This window comes from Contarinia nasturtii, unplaced genomic scaffold, assembly GCF_009176525.2.
Source record: "Contarinia nasturtii isolate CC-2019 unplaced genomic scaffold, AAFC_CNas_1.1 Cnas_scaffold_533, whole genome shotgun sequence".
In the NCBI taxonomy this organism is placed as follows: Eukaryota; Metazoa; Arthropoda; class Insecta; order Diptera; family Cecidomyiidae; genus Contarinia; species Contarinia nasturtii.
In genome coordinates this window covers 3413704-3438329 of record NW_022197885.1, presented here as the reverse complement: position 1 = coordinate 3438329, position 24626 = coordinate 3413704, and the positions used below count along the sequence as shown (strand labels likewise).

General features: G+C 34.5%; 1 protein-coding gene across 1 annotated transcript in view; it reads left to right on the top strand.

The window, feature by feature from the left end:
- LOC116339666 overlaps positions 1 to 24626 on the top strand; it is a 127396-nt gene that overhangs the window by 84831 nt on the left and 17939 nt on the right. Inside the window, exon 7 of the mRNA XM_031765683.1 lies at positions 23731 to 23988. Within this exon, the coding sequence (XP_031621543.1) occupies positions 23731 to 23988 (258 nt within the window). The remainder of the gene's footprint in view (positions 1 to 23730; positions 23989 to 24626) is intronic.

Sequence of the window (24626 nt, the reverse complement as noted above, 5' to 3'; positions counted from 1 at the left end):
TTATGCCATAGGCCATGCTACTCTCTCTCTCTCTCTCTCTCTCTCTCTCTCTCTCTCTCTTCACTCTTGCACTCATTTGGTGCTGTTTGCGCCACTCTACTTTAACTGTGACACTCGTTGTATTTTTCATCGCGCGAGCAAGCGTATTTGTGTAAAGCAAAAACCCTTTCCGAATAGTATTGTTATTGTGACAACAGTTATCTCGTCGTCGTCGTTATATTGCATTTACTGGATTTTGCATTTATATTGTTTTTGAAGCTTTTGCAAACCGAAATCCAATGGTGTTCGGACTTATGCCGCCGTTTGCCATATATATGAATGGCGTCACCAGCTAAGCCCAAATAAATGTGAATATCTGTGTATTTAGCGATAAAATAAGATATAATCATATTGTTTTTTGTGTATACCAAGAGATTTGAGACACTCCCATTGGTTGGCTTACTGACCCGTGACAAAACCATCTAAAATGCGTACCATTTAAATCGCCCCGAAGAAACACGCTCTTGACATTTTTCTTGGTATTTGTGTTTGTGAATGTTTTAGTGGTAAATCTTCTTGGACGCCACTATAACGATTCGATGGTGTGTGTGTGTGTGTATTATAGATGTCCTTTGGTGCTACTGTTATCATAGAACAGTATATTCTCATACATTACGGCATGTCTTCTTTATCTGTGCCCCATACACACTTTGACCATGCGAAAAGAAACATCCTGGAAAATATGTAAAACAGAATTAACCAGACCACTGGCCAGCGATAAAATTCGAATGCGATAATCGAACGTATGCATGCAGCTTATATACAGATTATTATTGTAACATGGTCGGCTTTGTTTAGTGCTATTGTTCAATTTTCTTCACTTTGTTTTTATTCTTATCCATTAGAGAACAAAACTCTCTCTCTATCTCTCTCTTTCGTTTTCTTTTACTACTTTGCTCTGCTCGTTCATGCCTTCACCCCGATGGGGGTCGCGTGTGTACTCGATAAAGTCTATATTTTTACGGTTTTTGAATGACTAGAGCAAATAGCTTTAAAGCCGGTATTAGGATTTCTTTTTTTTTAGGATATATATCCCATTTTATCCATACTTTTTTTTAGTATCCCAAATGATTACTCAAACTCAGTTCAATGTGCGCACACCAAGTCGATAATAATATTGTATGATACTAAACGTTAAATTGGTTAAATTGGCATTCCACTTATATTCCAATCAGGTGCACATTCTTCGTCCACAAAAGCTAACATGAAAAATGGAATGTGTGCGATACCACAAAAGTCCATTAAACGCGATACATTACAAAAACACTTCATCGTATTTTTTTTTTCATCCGGTGTACGTGCATGGTTAAAATATTTTTATATCGTCCGATGCCACTTATGGCATTACTACTTTCCAAATAGTTTGAAATGGCGGATTCACGTCATATCGAAGGGAAAAACGGCTGACATAAAATTTGTAGCAATAAAAATGAATCACGAAAACGAACTTGTATCACAATGTGATCAATTGACTGTGTTTCATAGCTTTTGGGCCATGCTCATTCATTTCATTTGCTCTCTTTTCATTTGTTTCTTTTTTTTCTATTATATTGCACGCACACTCACATTCACATCCAAATGTTGTCGGTTTTTTTTATGTCTCTTCCTCCATTAAAATCTACTACGACCAGATATATGCTGTAAATACATTTCTGTATCTCGAATGATTGCAATCCATTAAAAAATGTGAGTGTGTGTTTTTTTTTGTTGTTGTTGCTTTAAATTGATTTGGCTTTCAAAGAATTTCAAGAAGTCTGCATTTGAACTTTGTGTCTATTATAGTTCATATCACTTGTCAATTTGTTCTCTCTCTCTCTCCTTTGTTGACACATATACTTTCTGTTGCCCGGTTCAATCCACTGCAACCAGAATTGTCTCGATGCGATGCGCCATATCCGTTGAAATGTTCAGCGATGTGTGAATCGAGCTTTTTCGTTTTGTCTGTTTTGAGGTTAGAAAATGAAGTGGAACCATTCCACAACGACTGTGGCACAATGCATTTGTAATCTATCAGTTGAATACGTTTTGGTCACAAATCTATTGCTTGTCCGATAACATCGATAACATAAACCGAACGACTAACCATAAAAAAAGAGCGACGAACGATCAAAATCCAAAAAGCGGTTTCCATTCAAATTTCCTCTTAAATATTCATGATTTTTGTCATGGTCTTTTTGCCATCTCAAAATGTGTCGTTTGCCGAGCATAGCAAATCGAAATGGATTTTGTGTCATTTCGTCTCGAGCGTGGAAAAACGGAGATTGAGAGCGCGCTTATGTGAATGTGCGCGTAGTTGCAAAAAGCAGACCTATTTCAAAATCATGATAAATTTGGAAAGGAAATCCAAACGGATGAGATAAATGAACAGATTTGAGTGTTGTGAAGTTTATGTGTATCGACGGTATCGAAACGATTGCTGCGCTTTTTTTCGTCTCTCTTTCTCGCTCCATCTATCCTGGAAAAGCATCTGAAAAATTCAATCCATAAAAAAGATAGTCAAATTCGAAATAAAGTCACTATTTTCATGATAGCACACTCACACATTTGGCTTCTAAAAAGAGACGACCACATTTTGTCAGCACTGAAGAATTTCAACAAGAAACGCTACAAATAGAACCAACAACAAATTGTTTTATTGCATGGAGATTTATTCAATTTATTGTTATGCTTCTAAGAGTAATTTTACATCACTAAATGTGGACTATTTGCTCGAGGTTTCTTGCGATCTAAAAATAAAACTTGAGTAATTTATGCATTATGATTTGAATAAACATTTTTTTTTCTCTCCCGGCAAACAAATCATCAAATTGCGCTCGCTTTTACAAATAACTATAACAAATTTTTTTTTTCATTATTTCCGGTCTGTCGAAGTGATTTTACATTAATTTGTTGCGAATAAATGGAATGAAAGAACTCTTTTCATATTTGATTTAAATTATAATATAGGGCAGAATGAGAAAAAAAAAATGCTTTTCCCAGTGAATACATTGGAGCAAAAAAAATACACATTGTTACGTTTTTACAAGTTGATTAGATTCTTGAAATTGTTTCGGTCTTTTTCTCTTTCGCGTTTACAGAGATTAATGCAAAAACTATTTATAAACAAATGAGACACATAAAATGAGAGCAAAAAAAATGTACGAACAGCAAAAAAAAGTAGAAATATACTGAAGTGTTTCCCCTTCATTTGTTAATTTCTATGTTAATTTCTTTGTTTTCATTTCGTTTTTATTTCGCGCCCGATTTACATTCCGCTCTAACGTTCGTTTTCTTTTCTCCTTCAGCGCTCTTGTTCTCTCGCTCGCCTTCATTTAAACAAATAGAAAAGTCAATGGTAATTTTATTTAAAACGGCTTCGAGTTGAATTTGAACTTTTTTTCGTTGCGAATTACGCGAATAAAAAATAAAAAGTCTTACGGGAGTAAGACGAACTTTTCCGCACTGTGGTAGTTGCGTATTTTATTAAGAAAGTTCAAAATAATATTTGTTCGATTTTTCAAGCCTTTCAAGCGTCGTAAAGTTCGAAACCAAAAAATATGTTTCAACTTTGGCCACGAAATATTTTTTAATTTAATAGCAGAAGTACCCGAGAAAAGATTTTTCACACTTTCATGATGAACCCATTTGTACGACATTTGAAAGTATTCTATTTTCTAACAAAATACTATAAAAAATATGTCTGACGTTAATTTTGCCATAAAAATTATTTTTGAAACACTTTCCATAACTAAAGTCACAAAAAATTTGGATCTTTGTATGGGAGCCATGTCTGTATGCTATATTAATGGTGTGAAACTTTGCACAGGTTATTTTTTCACAAAAAAATAACATTCGTAGGGTTTGGAGAAATTTCAACCAAAATTAAGGGTACCTCCCATACAAAATATTCGTTTTTGAGCCAAAAATTTAAAATTTTGTATGGAAGGTACCCCTAACTTTGATCGAAATCTCTTCAAACTTTCAGAATGTTATTATTTTGTGTAAAAAATAGTCTGTGCAAAGTTTCACGTCATTAAAGTATCATACAGGCATGGCTCCCATACAAAAATTCAATTTTTTTGTGACTTTTACAAGGAAACTGTATTAAAAAATATGTCTGACGTTAATTTTGCCATAGAAATTATTTTTGAAACACTTTTCATAACTCACAAAAAAATAACATTCGGAAGGTTTGGAGAAATTTTAACCAAAATTAAGAGTACCTCCCATGCAAAATATTCGTTTTTGAGCCAAAAATTGAAAATTTTGTATGGGAGGTACCCCTAATTTTGATTAAAATTTTGATTAAAATCTCTTCAAATTTTCAGAATGTTATTTTTTTTGTGTAAAAAATAGACTGTGCAAAGTTTCACGTCATTAAGGTAGCATACAGGCATGGATCCCATACAAAAATTCATTTTTTTTGTGATTTTTTCAAGGAAATTGTATTAAAAATTGATTGTATCTCAAAAATAACCTCAGATTCGGTTTTCTCGTGCCAAAAAACCCCCCAATACATATTTTTGAATGTTTAAGTCCACATTAAGTATGACTTTTGGACGAAAATTGGACTCTTTTTCATAGGTATCACTCCAGGCATGACATTTTTTCCCATCAACCAAAGTCGCTCAAAAGCTAATGATTTCTATTCCTCGGGACCCCCAATCATCCTGTAAAGTCAGATTTTGAATTAAGTTTCTACGATGAGCGCAATCTTGCTAACAAATTTTGCGTACGACGTACAACGTACGACGTACAGATTAACATAAACCATGCTCAAAACGGCCTGATTCGGGTTCGCTGACCTCAGAAACGTCCAGAAAACATGTTTCTGAAGTTTTCAAAATTTTGACCGATTACAATACTTTTCACCTTACACTATGTGTGCGGAAAAGTAAAAGGAAGAACAGAAGTAAAAAGAAACGTTTCATTCTCCGCGTTATTTTAATAATAGAAGTAACGATTCGTGCGCATTGCAATTGACATAGAATGAAAATGAGGCATAAAAGAAATTGTGTGATCTTTTTACGATTTTCAACGTCGGGACTGAAAGTTTTGGTTTTTACTTTCCATTCGCATTTAAATGTGTTCTCAACCCAAATGGTATTTGACTGGTTATGATTATGGGTATATCTCTCTCTCTCTCTCTCTCACACACACACACACACACACACATTTTCTCTCCACATTTGTGTATGTGTGTGTTTCAAAAGTATTTTAACTTCTATTTCGATATTTATTTCAACCTTTGCGTTCTTTCATTTTCAATTATGCATTCGGCAATTATGTAAAATATGCAATGAAAATTCATAAACGAACATAGAACATGAATTTCTCTATTTGAATTTGTGGTAAGTGGTGCGTTTTTTGTTCATGAACATACAAAAAAAATTCTTCTTGGTTGCTGGCGTGAATGGTGCAAAGGTAGATGAAGAAACACTGCTGTATTCACAATGTATGAAAAATTGTAGCAGCGCTATTACACCGATGTGTATACCTGCTGACGAATGGTAAAACGAGCGCTTTTGCTGTTATGCAGGTCCCGTGTTTTTTATGCGTTTATCATCGACATTTCTTTGCAATTACACCTCGCGAACTCAACACTTTACTCACACATGCATACCATACACGATGAGTGTGTACTGCAACTGGCAAAGAAAAGTCATGGTTTCCGTTTTGCATTCATTTCTTTTGCCACTTTCTTTCTGTTTCTCTCTCACACACACATACACACCCAGATAAAGAAATATTCTCTAGACCACTTGTTCTCCCAAAGTTTTGGTTATCGCAACGTTTGTATTTTGCGTATAGATATAACAAAGACGATTCAGTTCCGGCGTCGAGGAGAAATGAATGTGTGAACAATTTTGAATAGAAGGTGGCAAAACCTATACAAATATGCGGTTTGCCTCTTGTGTCCGAAATGCGAATGGCAAAAGGTAACCGCATAAAATCGTTTTCTTTTGCATAGACCGACTTAAACTAACACACACACACAAGCACGCTCATAACCTCCATTTCTCTTTCCATTCATTTCGATTTGACGACGCTTACTTTGTTAGACTAAATGCCACTCATTGAAAACAGGCCTGAATATGCGAGAGGTACGTGTTTTTGTGGCAGCCGACTGTAAAAATATCACCCTGATTTTTTTTTCTACATAGGAAATTCATTCAACTATTTTATGTGTGCACCGTATTTATTGTTATGTTTTCCTGGGACTTTTTTTCTCGCCTCTCGCTTTTCTTTTTCCGACCAATTTTCTATAGTCAGTAGCGCGCCATGAATGTGATTGAGTGTGTGCGAGTGAAAAAAAGAGATTTTCAGTTATGATTCGCATACAAAATGTGCTCCACCACCATATAATACACTGGTTATAAAGCTTTAATTCGCAGGTGAAAATGCGTCATTTAATCAAATGAAAAAGCAATGAAAAACATCACATAATTTTCTATTCGGTACGGTCATTCGTTCGTGTTTTGCAAATTTGTAGTCATTTCATGTTTTGAGGCAATCAATTAGGAATTGAAACTGGCTATTTTGCTCGCACTCTCTCTCTCTCTGAATTCCAAACATTTGGCCTTTGTAGAAAAAGAAATAGAGAAAGAAAAAAAAATGCGAAGGCAAATTTATTCATTCATTGTTTGTAGCCGGTTTTGATAATTTGTTTACCTGATGAACAGCATGACGAAGAAAAACACGCATTAATTCCAATTATTTCCAATAAGAATTCCATTTTGCCTGTCATTCATTGAAAGAGAGAGAAAAGGCTCGTTTTGCAAGTGAAAGGTATGAAAAGGAGAATATTGAATGAATTCCGATGTAATTGGTTATTTCAAAGGCACATTTCTATCATACAATCTCACATTATCCATTTCGATCAAGATTCAAGGTACAAAAAGACGCAAACACAAAAAAAGCCACTTTATTTTGCATTCGTGCTTGGTCCGTTTATAATTTCATTTCCGAACAAAAAGTAGTTTCATTCGATAAGCCAATCAGTCAGGCGAGTAGGCATCGTGAATAACTACGTTCTATTCATCCATTTGACCATTTTCTCTTTTATAAATGTCATCTGTCTACATACACGAAGATTTCTGCGATTTGTTTTTATTGTTCAGTTAGTTCTTCCAGCTTTGGAGGAGGAAGACAGAATAGGAAGTTGCATTAATAAAGGGCTTTTATTTCCGAGATTGTTAAGACGATTTATTTCAATCGAATCATTTCAATATAACGAAAATAACCCCTTATTTGTTTGACCAGATCAAGCAATTAGGTAAGCGGAAATTTGATAAGGTACGATTACGTTGCGTAAGAAGCATTGAAATTTGATTTTTATCAAGATGTGAACAACAACTACAACAACAAAAATTATTACAATTTAACCAAGCGTTATACATCAATTTGCAGTAGTTCAGAAAAAAACCCGCCTAGGAACAATTGCTCCCACAAGAGGGAGAGAAAGAGAAAGAGAAATACGTGAACGGCTTTCCACTAGAGTAAAAATGAACAAAATATAGATTACAATCTTTGCCAAAGCCTAAGAAAAAAAAGTAACCAATATATTCAGTATGTCAGGCTGGTGAGCTAACGAAGTCGAAGAGAAAAGGATACATTCAATATATTTTTCCATATTTGCATATATTAGTTCTATGGTTTGGATATTGAGTTCCTGTATTTATATGCATGCTTAAAGTTAGCATTATGTATGCATAATGTGTTTTACGTAACTGATTTGCGATACACATTCAAACTTATTTCATTCTATTCGTTCGCACTCGGTGGTTTAGTGTTTGCATCAAATTGGCAACAAGACCCTATTTGCGAACTATGCCGATCAAATGGGATGTATAACGTGTGAATCAGCTATTTTAATAAGCGACAATGAGTTGTAGGAAAAACCACAACCGCACACACACACACACATTCACACTCACCAAGAACAGAATATGTGTGGTAAAAGCAATGAACGGGAAAAAATGAGAGCTGAAAGCTCTAAGTTTTCCATTTCCATATTCATAGGCTATGCTCTTCACTCTCCGTTTTCTTTCAATTTGGAAAGTAAAACATCGACAAAACACCACCATGAAATTGCTGATATCGTAAAATATTTGTGTACAAATGAACACACTTAGCACAACACATTATTTGTTAACACATTTTTATTCGTCGAAAATGTGTTTCTCGGCGGTTTTCAATGCGCGTTGGTGTGAATGAAAGATGAATACCGTCTGCTTATGTATCGATCACATGGTCGATTTGTTCTCATTCACATTCATTTTCAAAAGCATCAAGAAATTCACTGTGAATCATTATTTATTGAATTTGACAACATGAGCCGAATGAGATTTATACGATGTACTTGGTCGGCCAAAATCTATTCTTTCACATTTTGAAAGAACAGAAAACTCAGCGTGCCATTCGTCAATTCAATAGAATTTATCATCAATGAACGGCATTCCATCTGAATAACGAAGCCAATTTTCGCTTCAATCAATTCAGTTTTGTGGTAGTTTATATGGAAAAGTACTTATGAACTGCGATTTTATTCTTTATCCTCTAACTCTGTGTGTGTCATGAATTTTATCCTGTCAACGAGCACACATATTATGAAACTCAATCACATTTCCAGCACGATTAAATTAATTTGGTTCAGTTCAAATGGAAAATGTTGTGGCATGTATCAGCGGATAATATGTAAGCAATGTCTAATGTACGCCAATGACAATGACATGCACGCACAAAAAGGAATTTATTCAAAAACGCATAGGAGCGAGCATTTCCGTTTAGCGGAAATTCATGAATTTGCTGACGAAAGAATGACGAGTGATAATTTCGATGTGTATGCAAACGGGTCCGGAAATTTAAAACCAGAGCTCTAACATCATTCATCCATCCAGGTTTAACACGCTTTTGCTCTCGCATGGCCACATATTCTCACATTTTCTAAACTGGTTGTTGTGCAGTAGCGGTGAATGTTTGTGGCATCATCTAATTTTCGGCAAAGGTAGAATGTCACTCTACCGAAAATTGACTGCGTACAATTGCTCGCCAGCCAGACATTAGGCTCGAGCTATGCATATAGCGGCTGCTATTTTATAGGTGCTATTCATAGGCGCTATTTAATTCGTGTGCTGTGTGTAACACCGAGTAGGAATATCATAGCCTACTATTCTTTTGTACATTTGAATGTGAGTACGAGAGAGATGTAGAAAATAACACACAATATGCATAAATGCATTAAAACGAGATAAATAGCGCCTATGAATAGCAGCTATGAAATAGCAGCCGCTATATCCATAGCTCAAACCTAATGTCTGTCGCCAGCATTTCAAATCGAATTTCCTCTTTCTGCACGCATTTGCTGTGATTTGTTTCAAGTTTTGAATTAAACAAGTCCAATGATCTCTCTCCCCTACACCCACATTCTTAAACAAGGAATTTGTATCCTTCATATTCAAGCGACTTTACCTAAAAATAAAATTGATGAGATTATGAGTCGAGAGTGTATTGTGTTTGGGCAAATGCCACCGGCCAACAACAATGATGATGATGATCTCGGATTTTCATTTGCTTAAACATTCAACCTATAACATTTTTTCCACCTCAACATAATATCCTGATGTATGTGGATTTTCGGCTCATTTCAATGATGCGCTAACACAATTTTTTGCTCCTTTCGTCCATTCACAACTACCTTAATGTTTCAAGCACTGAAAATGCCATGATTTCATTAAAATTGCCCAAATCAGCCGTTGGGCAAAATGAAAACCATCAAATTCCAAAGATAGACTCCAACATCAACGACACACAATGCATATTTATAGATCATATAAGTTTGCGGTTTGGCATATTTCCTTTGGAATGTGACTTACTCAAAATGTAAAACATGTACCATGCGCAAAATATTTAGGCCACTCTTTTGGTGATTTTCATTCATTTCTATTACCCGACAAAGTCGAACCGGCACTTTTCCTGTACACCCGTATACATACATAACGGCATGCTGATCTTGTGATATCTGTTCACCGTTTGTGCACTGTTTTTAGTTCATTGTTTTTAATTTTAATTAAAACTTGTCAAAGATAATAGCAAATTTATGGTATTTTAACACAATTTCTGGATAGTCGACTCCTCGAGGTTGAAAACAACCTTCGCTTGTAATAAATACACGCAACGCTGTTGCACATGCCACATAAATTCCCAACAAAGCAAGCATTATAACAAATGCATTATTGCTTGAACCAATAGTTTTGAAAACAAGCAAACTTTAACGAGAAAAAAACCCTTTCACTTCGATGTTATTTTGAGCCCGTGTATGGTCGGCAAAACACAAACACACACACACAAATATGTATATATCACCGAATGGGTTGCGCTTATCGAATCATTAACATGTGAGAAATGGGCATGAATTGCCCATCGTACGGCTGCAACAAATCCATATATATCGGCCATTCGCGTGCTCGATGAAAATTTAAAATCTTTTCATACATGACAGCATTTTCCGCTGTAAAATTGTAAACCGCACCTTTTCAACTGTATTTATGTGCGGAACACACTTTTTGTTTTATCATTGATGGTTCATTTATTTCAGGTGAAAATTAATTAGTTGCAGCTTTTTACTCATTACAATTCTCGTTTTACATTGGTGATAATGGCGAAACAAAATACTATTCCTCTCTTTAAGCTCTTATGATTTAAATATAAATACATCGTATTAAAAGGAATGGAACCAGCTTTTCGAAGTTCATTCGTGCCAGTTTTAGTTACCAAAAATGAAAAATTCGACATATCAAAAAGTATAAAATCCATCTCGTATAAATCACATGAGTGTAATAAATGTGCACTCATCAGATTCGCGAGAAGTGAATAAATTATTATATGCTACCGAACATTGTTGTTCACAGTTCAACGTTATTTTGTCATTCGCTTTCGTCATTCGCTTTGATAGATTTAGTGTGACCGGCAAAGCTTTCTGTCACTTTTTCAATGCAGCCCGCAGAAATATTGCCGAGTTGTTAATTCCATTATGTGTCATTTAATGATGGAAGCGTTTCGGCTGCAAAATAGACACAAAACCAAAACGTGATAAATTCCGTTCTTTTTTATGCCAAAACTTTTCGAAGGTATTCACATAAAAAACGCAATAACCAACGGCTATCAGTTTAATTTCGTATCATTTCGAATATATGTGTTCCAGAAGCAAATGAAGTGAAACAACAATGCGAACGCGTGATGAGTTGCAATCGTTGGAAAGGGGCGGCCGAGAAATGGTCTTGCGATAACCGCTTTTTTTTCTTTCATGAAATAAAGTTGGCATTGGATGATTTCCGTTAAATTCGGAAATGAAATTAGCAATTTAAGAGATAAATGAACTTTAACATGCACGTGAAACGTAAACGGTGCGAATCTTTTTTTTTTTTTTTTTTGGTTTGCCCCTTTTCTTCTTCTTTCGTTGTATTCGTTTGCATGGTAGTTCATAAAATAGCTCGCAGTTATATGAAGTGAGTGGTCGATAACAACGACCAACCTGTATTGTTTGTATTTGTGTGAATACAAACGTGAATGCGAAAAATAATCTATTTGTGTTATCAGAAAAAGAGCGTGAATGAAAACGAGAAAACTCTTCAGTTCGAGCACATATTAAATTAACCGTCTTTTTGCGTGCTAAAATCCTTATCAATGATCTCGTACGATACAACCGATGAAATGATGAATACGGAAGCGTCCGAATAAAGTGTAAAGTCTATTCATCACTGACGGTAGCCGTTTTCATCGCTAAACAAAGTCGATACAAACATTTTTTCGATTTTTTTTTATGAATGAGACTCCGCACGTTTTTTTTCCTCCTCAACCCAATGCTAACAAAAAACCGTTTACTTACCGTTTTGTTTTGATGTTTGATGAATGTCGTGGAATACTAACAGCTTTGTATGCGTTGAATGTTGAGTAAACATGGATGATTTTTGCGCCAATGGAATAACAGCCGACCGAAAGCGAACAAGATAAAAACCATTTACGACAAAACACCATCTCGACGCTTTTGTTCTTCAATTGTAATGCATACTTTTCTATCGATGTTGTTCGACATTCAAAAAGTGAGAGAGAACTGCGTCAATTGTGATGCTCTGGTTGCAAACACTTGCACATATCAATTGATTTTGGGTTTGTGCTTCCTCTCTCATTTTAATGATATTCAGGAGCCGATGTAGTCTTTTATATGGCACTTGTTTTTATTTCATTTTTATTTCCATTTTCTCCCGTTTTTGTTGTTGTTTATTTTTGTTTGTATCAGAGCGTACCTCTTTGTCTACGAATAAAAAGGTAGAATTACCAATAAAAGCCAATACGACAGTTTTTATCAAAGCCGATACTGACTGGATATAGTATATCCGAGAACTGAAAAGGACGAGAAGCTTCAACAATAAAACTTATTGTACGATTTTTAGTTGATTCTTTTCAGCAATCGGATCGATATCGCTTCAAGGTACACTAAATTCCGTATCAGCCAGACAAAATGGCTGCGTTTAATCGACAAACAACGGTTGGCAACAGTATTAAAATGGTAAAAAGCAGTCCATTGCGTTTGGGATTAATATGTTTGTTGTCATTGTTGTCGATGTCGTTGACGATTTGTATCCGCCAACCATTCCCCAAGCAACCATCACCAATGCCTTTTGTTCATACCTTTAGTTGTTAATTTACTTAGCGCAGGATTGTATCCAATCCTTTACCATATCTCTCATTGTACATGCGAAACCCTTATCACAATAGACGGACAAACGATGATGTATGTGCGGAGAATGTTAAATAACACCTTCACAATATAAATGTATGTATCGGCATACAGAATTCACTTTGTGATTCTACCGGTTGGTATTTTTTTACCTCTTCTGCTAATGGATTCAACCACAGGCATATTGATTGACTGCCATCAAAATGTTTGCAAATTTGAATGTTCATCTCTTTTTCAGCCGTTAACTGTGTGTTTTGTTTGTATTTGAAATTACAATGATCGAGCGATGGTAGGATATAACGGTACATTTCATCCGTACGTTTTTAGCATAAGAAATGTACACTTTTCGCCTATAGACACACGCTATTCACCACCTGAAAAATCAAACATGTTCCTGTTTTGATGATGTTAACTTGCACAAAGGGAATGAAAATATTTCGTATAGATTGTCGTCCCATTCAACTGGATAGGTGGAGACAAGATGTTCACAATCGTATTCAGCAATGAACTAGTCATCACAGTAAAATGATTGATGATAAATTGGTCTCTGAAGTGTGTTTAGTTAAAGTAACTAATCATCTGGGAGAAATTAGATGCATAAATCATCAAATAAGCATCATTGCCACAAATCGACAATTATTCGTGGATGCAAAAAAGTAATTGCTTGATTAAAAACCAAAACAAAAAATCAATTAATTGAAATTCATTGCATTTTAATTTATATCGTCTCCATGGTGAAATGAATCAATGCAAAATATGCATTCAGAAATAAAAATTGAAAAATGATGAATGATTTTCAATTTATTCTAAAGGTGATTTAAACAAAAATAGGCCATTATATAACCGAATGATTTATATTCTTGAAAAAAATTTGTAATATTGCGGGAAGGAACATGAGATGTGTACAAAACATGTAAATTATTTTCATCATGACAAGTTTTCTCAATTGATGAAAAAAAAAACACATGAAATGTGCATTTACTCTTTAATTACTGATTTTTTTGATGAATTTTAAATAATAATTTGATCTATGTGATGTTCAAAGTGCTCGTAAATTTAATGTGATTGAAAACGTATTTTAATTTATTTATGGCATTCAATTATGCACCAGAATTGATCAATTACCAAATAACTTTTGAAATGCATTCAGAAATTCATTAAAACAGTATTTTCATTTCAACAAAAAAGTGTCATTTGCATTTTTAAAAAAATGGCTTTCCCTTCTTCACTCTTTTCGGTGGCAGCATTTTTTTGACGCGTTAAACTGGAAAAAACACACAACGAACGATTCATAATAATTATTTCAAATTATGTAGATAGAAATGCTACAAATGAACAGATGGAAACAGTCAATCATAATAATTTATTCAATTGAAATTGGTCGAATTTGCATTTTTATTGGATGTGAATAAAAAAAATGGATGTACGCTGAATTCTTCCATTTTATTGCGGCTTAGTTTTTATTGAGAGCATTTTTTTGCATCAAGAAATTGCATAATGTTCAAATTAACAATTATAGTATATACTTTTTGTGCCGTTTTGTGCACTTCATCAAAGGTCAATCTCCATGCAAAAAACGTCAATTAACAGGCTACAGCGTCTAATTATGGATTCTAAAGCAAAAACAAACAAATCGACGAAATAATTACAAAAACCTAGTAAAAGAACGAAAGTTTTAGACTTTGATAAAAATTGCTTATTATTTTTTCACCTCGTTTATACATCGATACATAAAGCATTACTTCCAAGTACATTGGCTGTGTATTTAAATATTACAATGTATCCAAATTCTTCGATTATCATCCACATAAATCAGTCAAGAGTCAATTATTTCGAATAAATATTCATTTAAATAGGTTGCAGCATTTAAATCAAATTACGAAAACTGTTTCTAAATCTCAAACACGGGCTGAAAACAAAACGCCAAAAGCTCTCCAAACAAAAATATTTTCGTATTGATTTTATATCTGAAACGGTGTGAGTGTCTAAACAGCATCAATCATCGACAAAAATAAATAGGTTGAAATAGTTTAATCATTTCATTTAATTGCAAATAATGTTTTGTTTGAATTTACCGGCTCTTTTGAAATGTCCATTTGATTAGCTGTGACCGACTCTTTGACTGTTATAATCAAATGCACGATTTTCCATAAAATACAAACATCAAATAAATATATTTTGCCGAATCTAACAATGGAAATTATATATTTGCATTCAAATGGGTGTGTAATAGGATGCAAGTTGTGCATTTGATTTTAATTGTGTGGCAATAATGGGTTTGCATTGTCGATTAAAATGTATCAAACTTTTAGCAACCATTGTAATTAATTTATTGAAACGGAACTGGCACGCATTTCATATCGATCACAATCAAATCAAATGCACTGTCAACAACAACCCAAAATGGATTCATTGGCTTTAAGCAAAATGTGTAAAATGTGCCATTCATCATTTGCGAACTATTTGTTCCGTGCTTTTTTTTCGACATCAATGAAATCATTCGAAATTGTATTTTGTTGTTTGTTTTCTGATTTTCGTAGTAGCACAAATGCAGTCAAGCTTCGAAATTGATATGAAAATTACATTCACACATCAAAGTGAAGAAATTTCGAGCACATTTTTCACCGTGTGAATTATGATGCAACAACTTTTCGAAATCGTCACGGAAGCAAAGAAAGACGATTAAACTTTTCTCATTATGTTGTGCCAAACAGAAAATAAACTCAATTCAAACATGCTCATTTCGTTGAAAGAAAGAGTTAGAGCGAGAGAGAGAGAGGGAGAGACAGGTAGAGACGGAGAGCAGTTGTAAGCAGTTGAGCTAAAATGCACCTAAAGGACCAATCCAATAGAATTGTAACAACTTCGTTCTGGGCTTAACTCAATTCAATGTGAACTAAATAAACTAAATGCATTCACTATGGAAGTAGATTACACACATTAATGAGCTCAAGATAAAAGCAAGCTCGCTGGAGAGAAAGAGACGCATGCAATAGAGTGCGATAACGAGAGCGAGACAGACATGAAAATAGAAATAGGAAAAAAACTTGGCAATTAAAAGTTAAATGAACGAAATAAATCTGATGAATGCATATAATGTTCATTTGATGTTGTTTTTCTGGTTGCAGTTTTTGCTGGTGTTTTTTGTAACTTTTTAATCATAGTCGACAAAGTTTAGCTTTGATTCACTGGCCAAATAAATATTTCATTCAACTGGGATTTATTTCGTTTGGTGTGACTTTTTCATGACTCTGGATGAAGAAGAAGAAGAAAAAAATGAAAAATTATATGCAGAAAAATCCAGTAAACTGAGATTTTCGTCGTATTCATAATGAGAAGAAAACTTCTTCCTTGAACACACAGACATACAAAAAAAAAAAGTCTGAACATCCGAATTTTGGATTTAAATCCCGAGTGCGACGCAAAACTTTTACAATTTTGCCCACGAATACAAACATTCATTGAAGAATTTTGGCATTGAATTAGCGGTGCGATAATTTTACGGGATGTCTGTTGCCTTCCTAATTCCTACCTAGGTTCCTACCCATATACCTTTACATTTTACGAGCAAAAATACCTTCCTTTTTTGAAGTGAAGAGATAAATCAGATTGATATACAAAATATCTTCATGAATTTCATTTAAATCGCAAACTTATTTATTGTTATTATCTGAAAATCAATGAAAACTTTATGCTAAGAAGGTGTGTGCTGTGCTCTCAATTTGAAATGCCGTATTTTCCAATTTCTTCGGGAATTGGTAATTCGTTGAAATGCTTTCATGAATTTTTGTCAAATATTAACAAAGTTTTGTGTTGTCATGCTGCTATTCAAGTTCAGCGCACAGCCAATGCTTTAAACGCCAGCAGGCGTATATAAACTTTATGCCGTATGTCCGATAAGAACAGCATTTGAACCGTAATAAGATTCATCATATCCAATTCAATTCAGCCAAATGAAAATACGATTATCAACACAGTGACACACACACTATTCGCAATTAATTTAGCTCGTTCTTTCATTACTCGCTCAAGAAAGTCAACACGACTTGACATATTTCAACAAAGAAGATGTTTTTTAAAGGCAATCTCATTTGGAGAATACACAGAAATGCAAGGCTCAAAAAGTGTTAATCATTGTGTAAGACAGCGAAAAGAAAGTTGTCTTTGAAATCAGCACGACATAATTTCACATTCTTATATCCTCGGGCCAAACAATATAAAGCTTTGCCCTAGGGGCTTTTATCTTCAAATGTATACGATTTATACTCTAAATAGTGAACTATATTGCAAAATCATCTGTAATACGCGCAAATAAATGTGCATAACTGCATATATTTGGTGTATATTTCGTGTATATTTCGTATATATTTCGTCTATGGCATGTTTTTTTGTTCTCTTTTGTGCGGATCTTCTTCGATTCTGTGTAGCAATACTGTGTGTGTGTGTACACTGAAGTTTGAAATACATCTTATTCACTGGTATAGGCGAGAAATTTTAATCGTATATATGATGAATAGGACGTGAATATTGTGTATAAATTTGTATGAACGAATGATGAAAGCCCCTAGGCTTTGCCTTTGAATCGTTTTCACACGCTCAAACAAATGATGACAATATTTATTCAGGCTTTAACCTTTGTCACAACTACTTCATTTGAAAAGAATTCCGGCTATTCACTCAGAATGGAAAAATAAAACAAACACACAATTCGCATTTGAAATGAATGAATGAACTGGTGATGAATGAGACAATGTGTGAGACACTGGAGGTAGAAAGTTGAGCGTGTAAAAACTCATCGAAAAGAAAAAAACTTTTTTAATAATTTTCACAGCGAATGGCATTTTTCAACTTCTTCTTCATTTTGGGGTACATTATGTATCCGATTCTTTTGTGCGTAAAAATATTTTTTTTTGATGAAAATTTTTCGTTGCGAAAAACAACAGCAACAAATACTTTAATGTGTATCGAAATATGCCGCTTGACAATGACAAAAAAACAATGGCAGAAGGTTCTTCGTGAAGGGATAGGACAGAAACTTTGGAAATCGTTTTGCAGCTTTGCAACTTATTTTATTTCGGTTTGGTTTATTATCGGTCATATTTAAGTTGGAAAGTGTGTATAAATTTTATGATCCGATAACAAATCTTCATTTCAGTTTGTTCAAGCGCATAGACGTTAAATTTGTTTTGCTTTCGGATTTTTTTTCTTTATTTATTCTTTGTGTGTGTTTCGTAATCTCTTCCTCGTTCCCAATGGGAATATCAATGCTTGCGGGGAATTGACGTAAACGCATTGACATACCATGGCATTTCCGTCTTATTCAACTTTTCGGCTTCAAATAAGTGCATTAGCTCTTTTCTGGGTATTTTCTTTTTCGTTCGCTTTTTTTTTACATAGTTTTGAATATTTGAATACGAACAGAGAAATATGTGTCACCATCAATTCGCAACCGGAAATTTGTTGTCGACGCGGAATCTATATATATTCGCAATACCCTTAAAGAAGTTCCAATGATTTTTTTTTGTTCGGTTAGTTATTTATACCCTCATAATTCAATTTAAATTGCCGTTTCGATGAAAAATATCGTGTTCCACATTAATAATGAATAACTATATCCGATATGTGTTCGCAACGGGAATGGAATAAAGAAGAAGAGAGAAAACTTGGGCAGAGTTTAAAAACTTTCAAATGAATTACTTGTGCATTTACTTCTGAAAATTTGCTGGTTTTCTATATATTCACATTGAAAAGTTAAATTTTACCAAGTGCTTGTGTACGCGCGTGTTCAAGCGCACGCTTCTCCTTTCTTCATTCACTTTTCAAAAATCCATAACAAATTCATGCTGAATTTTCTATGAAATCCGTTATTTGCTCTAACTTCTCACTGCAGTTTGCTATTTGCAAAAGCATCGGTTCATGAGTAATGCGCAGCTAATAAAATAAAATAAAAACCAACAAACCAATCCCCGAAAGCTGTATGACGTAAAAATGTGTACAGATTCATTAAGATAATTTAATTGCAATGGCAAATGTTGTGCAACAATTCGTCGTGTCATGTCTTTGCGCCACATTTTGTTGATCGAAAAGATTCACAGATGAGCTTTGAATTGCAGCATTCTTTTCAATTTATAAAAGCGAATTGTTTAATTAATGTGTTCCAGTTCCGTGTTTTTGTTTCCATCTTCCATCGTTGTCGTCGCTCGAATGTTTTTCAAATCCGACGAACAAACAATTTAGATGTATGTGACTGTCGATGTGCCCTGCTTTTTATATGTTTTGGCGCAACTTTATTCATGCTGAAAAATTTGAAGCACTTAACACAGATAAGAATGGAGAAGAAGAATTTGTCTGCTGTTTTGCATCAAAAGAAGAATTTTGATTACCAAATAATAGTTTGATGTTTGGGCAGGGTTCACTTGTGCTAGCATGACAAAGTGCTTTCAATGTATGCGATGCATTTATTCAACAACAATTAACGCAACACCACGAATAATAAATGTGCTCTTCCATTCAATGGCAACCGATGAGATCATCATCGTCTTAAAAGAAAACATGAACGAACACACATACATTGACTTCGATATTCTATTCACATCGACGCGTTGTGTACGGTGTACGCGTTATTATTTTCGCTTTTTCGGCACCATTAAAATCCATGTTATTGTTAATTTTCACCAAATTTCCGAATTCAAAAGATGATTATTGTTTGGATTTTGCATTCTGACAAACAGGTGGCCATGCTTAATGAATTTCTCATTCAAAAGCATCCTGTTTTGTGCGAGGTGTGGAAAATGACATCAGAAGCTCCTTATATTATTATTGTTTTCGCAACCATCTTCAACTGAATAAAGGGATCGGCCTCTTGAGACATTTTCATAATGAGTGGCATTCGATTTCGTCGACAATGGCGATGAGATGATGCGCTTACACATGGTTCCATCGTTTCTTTGTTCATTCGTCCCTTATCCGTATCGTAAATTGATGGATTTTTATTTTCATTTGTTCGCTTTATACATGTAAAGCGATACGTGTTGCTTTTACCATTCCGGTATTTCTGATGAAGCGTCAATTGTTGGTGCTGTTGCCAAAGTCACAGATAATTAATTTAATGAAAATAAAATAATGAACAATGAGAATTCGGTGTTTTGCCATTTTTATCGCTATTGCCATCATTTTGATGTGTAAGTTTTGGTGCTGTTGTTCGCTTTATTATGGATATAATTAATTTTCTTTTTTTTCTATTGCATAAATTATGGTTGTTCAAGTTGTGACGCCATCAGAAATCGATAACACAATGCCATGTTTAATGAACTGAAATGTTCCATTTGTTAGATATTCGATACATAGATTTTATGATACGCGTGTATCTCTTCAATTGGCCCAATCGACTAAACAAATGCGTGGAAATTAGGACGTTGCTGAATAAATCGAACAATGTAGAAATGAAATGTATGTTAAATTCCATACATAATGATTTGGATTATTGTTGTTTTCCCATGTCTGAACATAGCATTCGTATATGGTTTATTAATTACTTTGAAACTGTTTGAATTGCTTCGAAGCATCCGGAATAGCATACATCAATGCGACGCATCATTTTATGGCCATCGCTAACGCTGCCGTTGGGCGTTCGAATCTGGCACACGACGTGCTTGCTTCATATGTACTAATGACACTGTTAGCAACGACAGCGTTAGCGATGGACATAAAATGATGCAAGCATCATTCAATGCATCGTATCGATGTATGCTATTTCGTATGCTTGATTGTTTCTGAATGTATCTATTTGCGAAGCGCCCACCTGGGTGCAAACAATATTTCGTTTTAAAAGGATAATAATTACGGCTATTTGTAGAATTTACATTTTTCCCACAATCATCGTCTACTCTGCACCAATGATTTTAAGTTTATATTAGTTTAATTGGCATGATGTTCAATTTCTCATGTCATGTTTTTATTATTGTACAGCAACAGTTTACTCGTAGCCGGCTGTTTTTTTCTTCATCGTAGACGAATCTGTTTTGATGTGATTAAATTTTCATTTGTCCTCGATTTGTCCGCACTTTGTTGCCAGATTGTAATTTAATCGAATTTTATGACGATAATTATTAAAATGTAATTATCTACACGACATACGTATCGAAATATGACATTAAAAATCGTCTACACCCAACCAGTATTCCAATTGATGTTCTTTGGCACAAGCATCTCATTTTCTCGTTGAACATATTAAATCAGTCCGTTTTTATTGCAAATTCATTTCATTCCGATCCATTTATTTGTGCTGACTTTTGATTTTAAATCCTGACGTTTGTAATCAATTCCCAATTAAGGCATGATTGTTATGAGAACGAAAAAATCGACAAACTTTTGGTATGTTTTACAAAATAAAACAACTTTTCGTACAGAAATGAGGTTTTTAATATGACTAGCCACCAGATGTGGGTTCGATCTTTGTTTTTTTAGTATATATTTTATGTGGTATTTGCTGTCTGTCTCGAATTCTTTCACTCTCTCTATCTTGTTCTCCTTTTACTTTACTCTCTAATCAGCTTGATCGACTGAAACACCGAAACATTTCACTATCAAGTGAAACCAGTGCAAATAAATTCCAATTGAACAAACGCCGTAGCATCAGTAAAGTCAACAAAATAAAACCAAATAGCAAATAAATGAAGGGATTCCGTTTCTTTTTGTTTTCGCCGGTTTTCGCAATCGAAAAGAATGGTAACAATTTTCCAACTAAAGATTCATTTTGTTTGCGAAAGTGCTTTGCCAACGAGCTTAAAATTCAATTCACTTTCTTCTAATCATGCACAAATATTCCACAGCATCATATTGAATGAAAAGGTTCATCGGTGGAAAAAGGAAGGCCAAAATGAAGAAAGAAATAGAAAGAGAGTGGAAAAAACGCACCCACAATGAATATGGTGAAAATGAAGAGAATGCAAGCAGAAAAGGAAAAAAAAATGGAATGTATGCATGCCTCTGGCTTTGGCCCCATTTTATTTTCCATCGTTTACATTTCACTGATGATGCTTCCCATCTAAACCGAAATTCAGAAAATGAAATAAATAGGTAGATAGTGGCGCCACAACGAAATATAACCCATTTGAGGATATATTCTTCTGCTTCTGTATGCGAAAGAAAAATTGTACGAGATATACGCCCGAATTCCGTACGGTAATGTTGCTAAAAATGATACGCCAGTTTCTATGTTCAAATATGTGAAATTTCTCTCTATCTCTCTCGTTGTAGCGATATGCCCACGCAATTATATCTACAAAATGTTGTAAAACGCTTCAAAAGTATGGGATAGAAAACAATTTGCCCAATAAATATTTACGTATGAATGTAAGGATTTTATTGGTCCCCATAGATATTGGGATATTAAATCCAGTTGCTGAAAATGATACATTTTTTTTAGATTGATAAAATATTGAAGGAAAAAAACACAACATCAAGAAATCGATCAAGTTAATTGCAAATCATCGAAATTAAATTGCAACATCGCAAGAGAATTGACGTCTGAACATTTCTAGACAATTTGGCGTGTAACAATTAACATGGATAAAAGGAAAAAAAAAAGTGTCTGAAAGGGGAGAGAACGAAGCACGATTATGTTAGCGCATAGAAAGGAGACTACAACAAAACGCGATGTAATTGAAAGGCATGAAGCATAACATCAATTTCTCTAGAACTCATCTGTCAATCACAATAGCATTTTCAATCCCCGTCTGATGTAAATCCAGCACATTGTGAACCATCGAAATTTGAATATTTTATTGACACTAATTCGAATTAAACGTTGACATTTCACGCATTGTACGATGGCAACCATGACTATGTTTTTCTGAATTTTCGGCGCTGTTTTTTTTTTTTCATTCAATGGTGTTGAGTGACATTCACCTTTGGATGATATTGAAAGCCGCAATGAAAAATAAAATTTATATTACATTTATTACATTGAGTGCTCTTTCGATCTTTCGTTGTTTTTCGACGTTTTTTTTTTGTGATTTGGTTTGTGCCAAAAATAAAATAATTTTAAAATGAAATGAAAACAGAAAAAAAAAATCAATTCTCTGGGGTTCCATTCAAAATGAAACAATGATTTGTCGTCGAAATCGAAGCGACAACTCGGATATTCAATTTGTGTTCAAAGCGCATTTTTACGGTTTGAAAAATGCGTCGTTGTGATGACGCGCGACTGAACGCGGTCGCAGATGTGAAAATGAGTAAAATCAATGAAAAATGTTCGCTGCGTTGACATCTAATAATTCGTTTTGTTTTGCACGTGTGTATGTGCAACCCAACAATGTGCATCAAACGAAGAGAGATGCGAATATAGTGGGCATTTTTCAAACAAAAATTCACAACCGATTTAAATTGAAAGTGTAACACTAAACGAGCAATTTGAAGCTGTCATTGTGAGCACAATAAACGTTTTGCAGTTGCTTACAGTACACAGCACTCACAGACACACATAGCGCATACAATGTGTAGAAAATACTTTCATCTTTTATAGCTGATGGTTGTGCGAATCGATTGAGAGCACGAACAAAACGATAGCAAAAGACTTACGGTGGCAGCTGCAATGTTTCAATGTGACGCGACTAAAATCACGATAGAAAAATGTTCAAAGCAGTATACGTACGACGATTCCAACCATTTGCACATTTGAAATGTGTGCAAAATGTACTATTATTTACTGCTGTATGTAGTTCATAGTTGATTTTGTTCTCTTTCTGTGTGTGTATGTGTGTGACTGTGTGTCATTCCACATTATTTTGTTGTTGTCTTCGATGGGTTTTCCTTTCATGTTCTATATTTTTCTTTTCTGTAACGTATTTTATCGCTAAAGCTGAATGAAAATGCCTGTTAGAGAAATCACATGAAAACATTTTCATGACTTGTTCGTATTTTTTTCTACCCATTTATTCATACTTTCCATCTCTGTTTCTTTTTTCTTACAGTTTCACGAGCAAAAATACTTGGCAACTCGGAAATATTTGTTAAAAGTGGCAGCGACATAAATTTAACGTGTTTTCTACAATATTCGCCAGCGCCGCCATCATTTATCTATTGGTACAAAGAAGGACGTGTCATCAATTATTCACAGCGAGGCGGAATTAGTGTATTGACTGAACGTAAAACACGAACGAGTAAATTGGTTATTTCAAAAGCGATGTCATCTGACAGCGGCAATTATACATGCATACCATCCTCATCGGGTAAGTCTTTCTTTTTTTTATTCTCCTTTTTTTCTCTGTCGCATGTGAACGAATCAACTAGACTTTCTCTGGACTTGGTTAGACCGATCTTTGAATCCTTTGGCTCAAGCATTTCCTTGAAATTTTCGCATTTTTTTCGCTCACATCATTTTACTTCTTGTGCGCTTGCCACTTGTTATTCACACTATATGTTTGTATGTGTGATAGGGTGGTCCCGAATATACACAAATTCGAATTTTGATCGCAGCACACTCTATATATGTTAGACTTGGTCCCACAAACATATGTGCAAAGTTTCAGCACTCTATTGTAACGGCAACACGTGCCTCAAACGCCTTGAAGATTTTCTGTCGACACAGATCGTCACACATTTCGAACAAATTTTTTTCGACAAAACTATATGATAAAAATGTGTATTGAGGGGTTTTTTGGCACGCGAAAACCGAATCTGGCATTAGTTTCGCGATACAAATAAGCTTTAACACACTTTTCATACAAAAATCTGAAAAAATCACTAAAAATGTGGATTTTGTATGGGAGCTATACCTGTATGATATCGTAATGGGCTGAGACTTTGCACAGGCTATTTTCTTCACAAAAAAATAACATTCTGAAAGATTCACGGAATTTCAATGCGT